At 37.8% G+C, this 6,075-nt stretch overlaps 1 protein-coding gene across 1 annotated transcript; it reads left to right on the top strand.

Annotated features, from left to right (window-relative positions):
• Positions 1-63: 63 nt before the first annotated feature.
• LOC108977047 lies at positions 64-1,437 on the top strand (the record flags this gene model as incomplete). Its single annotated transcript, XM_018946541.1, is given in 2 exon segments — positions 64-492; positions 564-1,437. Coding segments are annotated over 2 exon segments (1,127 nt in total), but the record flags the coding sequence as incomplete, so codon positions are not given.
• Between the last annotated feature and the right edge of the window lie 4,638 nt (positions 1,438-6,075).

The raw sequence follows: 6,075 nt of genomic DNA, 5'->3' as shown, positions 1-6,075 counted from the left end.
TACACAGAGATTAAAGTTTCATTAAGACCTATTATATTTTTCCATATATCCTTAAAATTGAAGCCAAACATTGCACAATTGTAATGCCGAGGGATGTGCCGCAACCGACACCCATTATTTTGACGAATACTGGTTTATTCAGACCTACTAGCAYAGTAACTACAATTGTTGAGCATGACAAAATAACACTGCTTTGTACTGGAAGGGACAATACAGTGCTTGCTCTAAATGAAGAGATAGTCACATTGGTTTGTGAAAATGGTAATTTTTTCCACAATAATAAGACATATGCGTTACAAAATATGAAATGTAAATCGGWACCGACCACTCAGCTATGGAGAAAAGGTACTACTTGCGCTACAGGCGATGGCGTATTTTATGAAGTGGGAATTGACTACAAGAACCGACACGCAATTTTCGAAATTTGCTTCAATCAACGCGACCAGCGCACGATCTACTCACGTCATTTGATTAATGGCTATATTCAAAATGGTAAAAACTATTATACGTATATTTGATATTATCAATTACTTGTATTTAATTTTTTTTTTTTTTACATTTAGGTCGACCGAAGTATGATTGCCGCCCATCTTTTTTYAGAAGTGAAGGTATGAGCCGTAATCTGAATGACTTATATACAAAGTCTACTCAACAAAAAMACTTCGAARCRCTTTTTGGTSTCAASCAAAYCTTCAWYAATARKGCCAGTTTCCTTGCRCGCGGKCATATCGCACCATTTGCAGACTTMATTTTTTGTTACGAACAGTTTGCCACTTTCTATTATGCGAACGTTGCTCCCGAGTGGCAAATCGTGAATGCCGGAAATTGGGTACGCGTGGAGAACGCTGTGCGCAAGATCGCCTCTTCGCAGCGATCTGATTTATTGGTATTCACCGGTACTTTAGGCGTATTAGAGTTGCGAAATCCACTGACTTCTCGCGATACTMGCATATATTTGGATGAACATCAAACGATTGCTGTGCCAAAATGGTTCTATAAGGTGGTGATGCATCCTAGTTTCGCCATTGATATCGTCTTTATCACGMTGAATAACCCATTTGTAAGAAATGCTGTAGGAGTGGAGTTTTGTAACAATATTTGTAGACAAATTTGTAAAAAGCATAGTTTGGACTGTACCAAATTTACAGATACTAAGAAAGGTTATACGTTTTGTTGTGAGTTAAAGAACTTTTGGGCCAATGCTATGGGTGTTGGAACTCCATATTACGAACTACCAGTTGGCTGGAGTTATAAGAACTAAAGTTTGTTATATAAGTATGTATTTATATTATATATGACTACTAGTGGATTCGACCACGCGTTGCTGTACTACTATTTTATACTAGTATTCATGTAATAAACTATTCAATACAGCAAAATTTTCGAATAAAATCGAAAACATTTTTCTGTCCAGTTAATAGAGTTGTCCGCTTAATAAAACGCCCATTTAATAGAGCTTTCACTGTATTTTTATATATTTGAATTACTTTTACTATCCTATCTTCTAAGTTGGTCCGAACTGGACACAGTGTGCTAAATCTTACTAAAATCGGTTCAGTAGTTTAGAAGTCCATCGCGGACAAACAACGTGACACGTACCTTTTATGTATAAAGATAAGTATGATGGAAATAAACGTATATCCTTTTTATATATTTAACCTATGATAGGTGTAATAAGGCTCAGCTTTCTCATTTKAATTCCAATATTGAACAGAATATAATAGGTGCTTCACCAATGTGGACGAAATTGGACCATTGACGCTCCTCAAAATGGATTAATCGGAAATAACTAAGCTATAGAAATCAAATTTCGCACGAGGGTTACTCTAGTCCCAATAACCCTCTCATTTGTCGGAACGACCGATATTGGATCACTATAGCATATAGTTGTCATTCAAACTGAATGAAAGATGTCTGCACGAGGGTGGCACGGGTTATTATCTATTGTCAGGTCGAATCGCACGGCATATAGTTGCCACAAAAAAATGATTGTAAGGAATCTTTTGCATTTATGAAGCATATTTTAGCTTARGTGCAACTGAAGTAAACGTTTGAGTATACGCATAGACTAAGAAAAGTTTTTGCCAAAACCCGATCATTTTTTATTAGAGATGCCACACTTTAGAGCTAATATCTTCTTATTTGTTGGCATCTATGTACATCGCTTACGCGGTTATAGCCGAGTTTACAACAGCGCGCTAATCATTTTTCTTCTTCCGTATGTGGTGCCATTCTAAGTTTAGTTAGGTCTTTCTCCAGCTAGTCTTTCCAACGGTGTGGAAGTCTTCCTCTTCGATATTTCGTCTTGCCGTCGTTCACTACTAGACCCATTTACTTCGTTTACTTATCAAGTTTGGAGAATAACGGCGTGGTTGTTGAGGCCAATGATATCAATATAATCGGCGAAAGCCAGCAGGTGATCACTCTTCTAGAAGATTATACCATCTCTAATTAGCTGTGCAGCTCGTATTATTTTCTTCAGCAATATTTTGAAGAAGTCCCCTTCTCTATAACGGCTCGGAGAGGTTCTTCCTGACGAAGCTTTTAATGCTGCTCAACGATGGCTTATACAGCCGTACTAGTTTTGTGGGGATACCAATTCAGATTTCCGACATAGCGACATAGACGCAGTACTTCTTCGTGCTGTCGAAGTTCAAAATCGGCGAAGAGGTGCCGTGTGTCGATCTTCCTTTCACGRGTAATTTTTTTAATGCATGGTAAAAATCTGGTCGATTGTGGATTTTCCAGGTCTAAAGCCAAACTTATAATCCAATAAGTTTGTTGACGTGGGTTTTAATCTTTCACACAATACGCTCGATAGAACCTTATACGCGATGTTGAGGAGGCTTATCCCAGGGTAGTTCGCTGAGATTGTGGGTTCTCCCTTTTTGTGGATTGGGCGGAGCACACTTAAATTTCAATCGTTGGGCATGCTTTCGTCCGACCATATTCTACAAAGAAGCTGATGCATGCTCCTTATTAGTTCTTCGCCGCTGTATTTGAATAGCTCGGCCGACAATCTATCGGGCCCCGCTGCTTGTTCTTCAGACGGTTAATTGCTATTCGAACTTCTKCGTGGTCGGGCAATGGAACGTCTGCTCCATCATCATCGATTGGGGAATCGGGTTCGCCTATTCCTGGCATTATACATTCACTGCCATTCAGCAGGMATAATTTCAGTATGCCCAGAGCATCAGTCACTTGATCTCTTCGAGGGTTCTACAAGAGTATGCTACGGTTTTGAAACCTTCTGTGAGTCACCGCATCTTTTCGAGCATGTACTGATGGAGAGAGGTATCCTTTTTTGTCAGCAAATGCTATAGCATCCTTGTTCAACTCTCGGTATCCATCTCATCCCGCACGCCTTGAGATCGGTTGCAACGTTGCGAGGTAAGCTGTCTGTTTTCTCTCCGCTATGGCATGGCTCTTCTCATCATACCCCCCGTTCTTTTGCAATTTCCGAAAACCAATGGTTTCGATTTCAGTAAGTAAGTCAGGAGCTTGAAATGCCGTCCCACAGTTCCCTCATACCGAGTTTTTGACGAGTGTTCTCAGAGCGCAGGAGTTCAAGTCGAGTAGAAAATTGTTCGGTTATATGTTGTGATTGCATCTTCTCGACGTCGAACCTTGTTTGTCGACGTACGTAGAAACACGTTCTGAATAGAAGTAGATGCGTATCTTGGCTACAACAAGATAGTGGTCCGAGTCGATGTTAGGACCTCGGAGCGCACGCACACTAATTCGTGTCTTCCTTCTATCACAATATGATCATTCTGGTTGGTGGTTTTTCGATCCGGAGACAGCCAGGTAGCTTGAGGAATTTTCTTATGCTGGAATCTAGAAATACATATAACTATATTTCAGACCCCGGTGAAGTCGATTAGCCTCATTGCCCAGCTGTTAAATTTATCAAAATCTGTGGTTCATGACATTGTGATGAAGCAAGGTGTGCACGAAGATGATCCCAAAAGAGCCAAGAAATGTTGAACATGTGTGAAAGTGAGGCAAAATTTTTGAATAAAGTAATCACAAGTGACATTCATGGATCTTTGAGCATGATTCCGCGACAAAGAGGAATTTTTTCCTGGGAATCCAACGCACTTCGGCTCTCWAGATTATTCCGGAGAATGCCTTCCGTGACGCCTTCAATGCTTGGAAATCACGCTGGCAGTACTGCAGCGACGCAAAAGAAGCCTATTTCGAAAGTTTTCAAACAATTGTCACGATTGGTCCAATAAATTTGTTTAAATCGACTCAGTCCTATTACTTTCCGGACAAACGCTGTATACTATATATATTTAATTCGATTCTCTGATTGAATGTGTTTAATATCTCATTTATCTCATTCTTTGCTTCTTACTTATTGCAGACATCTATTAAATGTTGTTGCTGCTGCAACCCTCCTTACTTATTTTAMATAAACTTACTCACATAAGGACTCACAAACTTTATCCACCATACGGYTGGYTGAACTTTCCGYCGSTACGTGGCTCGGCATTCATTTTAATTTCGARTTCTCAGTATGGTTGCAATTGCACTCTATTACAAATGAGTATTTAAAATACGTTCAGAGATTTGAATTTCATCACGTAATTTTTGTAGTATGTAAATAGGCCACTGGCGTCGTCGTTCCGTTTTAGAAAACAATGATGCTATAGTTCTGCTACAAAAAGTAAAAAGGGTAGCAATATAATACGTAAAACGCCGTGTGGGTTTTTTGATATCTTCGTTCCTCTTTCGGACGTCCAACGTCTGCAGTGCTCTTGTGGTCTATACGAAATTTATGCAACCACTTTTAGAGGCTACTCTGCCTGGTAACTCTTTAAAATCTTTAGCTATAAACAGCATGTTTTTATCATGCTCTCTAATTAAAAGTTCAATGTAATTGATTATTTGTTATAAAACATATTTATTTATAAAATATTTTTATCTTCTGAAAATTGTATCATTTTATAAATAATAATGCAACAACCTACCCCTCCGATATCGACAATAGTTCGCTCAATATTTGCAATATGTGGGCTTAACCTCTATAACAGGAATTCCAATATATAATAATGTATAAAATTTAATTATASATAATATATTTCCAGTGAAKCTCGTAAGGAAGGTTGAAGTTCGGTTAGCATTTTTAGTTGAAATCCCTGGTTGTTATAGGTTTATGAAGTGTGCTTTGTTCACACAATTTTGACAGCTTGACATCACAAGCTACATTTCTAATACACATCGTTATTTAGGGTGCAATTTCTAATAGGTTACAGAGTTGTATGGATAGATGACGATTATAATTAGAGTTCGCCACGTTCTTTTAACAGATGCTTCGAGGAAACTCTGTGTAATGTATGTTCTAAGGTTTGAGGAAACTATTTGTCTCATCAACAATGATATTATTATCGGTATTCTGCCTGAGACGATTGTCTGATGTCTCTAATTGTTACAATCGTAATTTAGTGATTCTGTTAGGCAGGAGTCTCATTTTGGTGTTCTGGCATTGTGATCATTGATATCGAGTATCGGTTAACCCAAACGTTGGAATAACAAAACCATTTTACCATGAGCGCAACGAAGATCTCCAGGGGTTTAACACTTGTGAAAAATTCTATTAAGCATACATACATCTATACACATATATTTATATAAATGAAGAAAATTGTGCAAACTACAGTTAGTTCTTATTTAGTCGTCACAGAATTTGCTAAATCGTGAAATGCCTAACTTGTGGCAGTTTTTGTTGATTTTTGTGGTGTTCAGTAGTGTTTACGGTAAATATTTCCCTCACTGTAGACTTTAACTGTTGCTCAAAGGATACAGAGTATATAGGATATTGGATATAAAAMTAATAGAGTATAAACTGGCATAATTGGTGGCTTTAAAGTGCGACAAAGGTAACCAAAAATAGGCGAAAAAGTAGAAAAACTCGAACACTATCCAATTCGTATATTTAAGTGGTTACATGGCTCGGCTAAAAAACAGGATTTTTTCAACATTTTTTTTAATGTAAAAAATTAAATTTTTTATTAAAATGTTTAATGTTACATAGATACATTTTTAACAAAAAATTCTGAAATTTTTGGA

The sequence above is a fragment of the Bactrocera latifrons genome, unplaced genomic scaffold (assembly GCF_001853355.1).
Source record: "Bactrocera latifrons isolate USDA-ARS-PBARC rearing strain unplaced genomic scaffold, ASM185335v1 scaffold_83, whole genome shotgun sequence".
NCBI classification, from domain to species: Eukaryota; Metazoa; Arthropoda; class Insecta; order Diptera; family Tephritidae; genus Bactrocera; species Bactrocera latifrons.
Note: the sequence above shows the minus strand (reverse complement) of the source record. Positions and strands in the feature narration are given on the sequence as shown.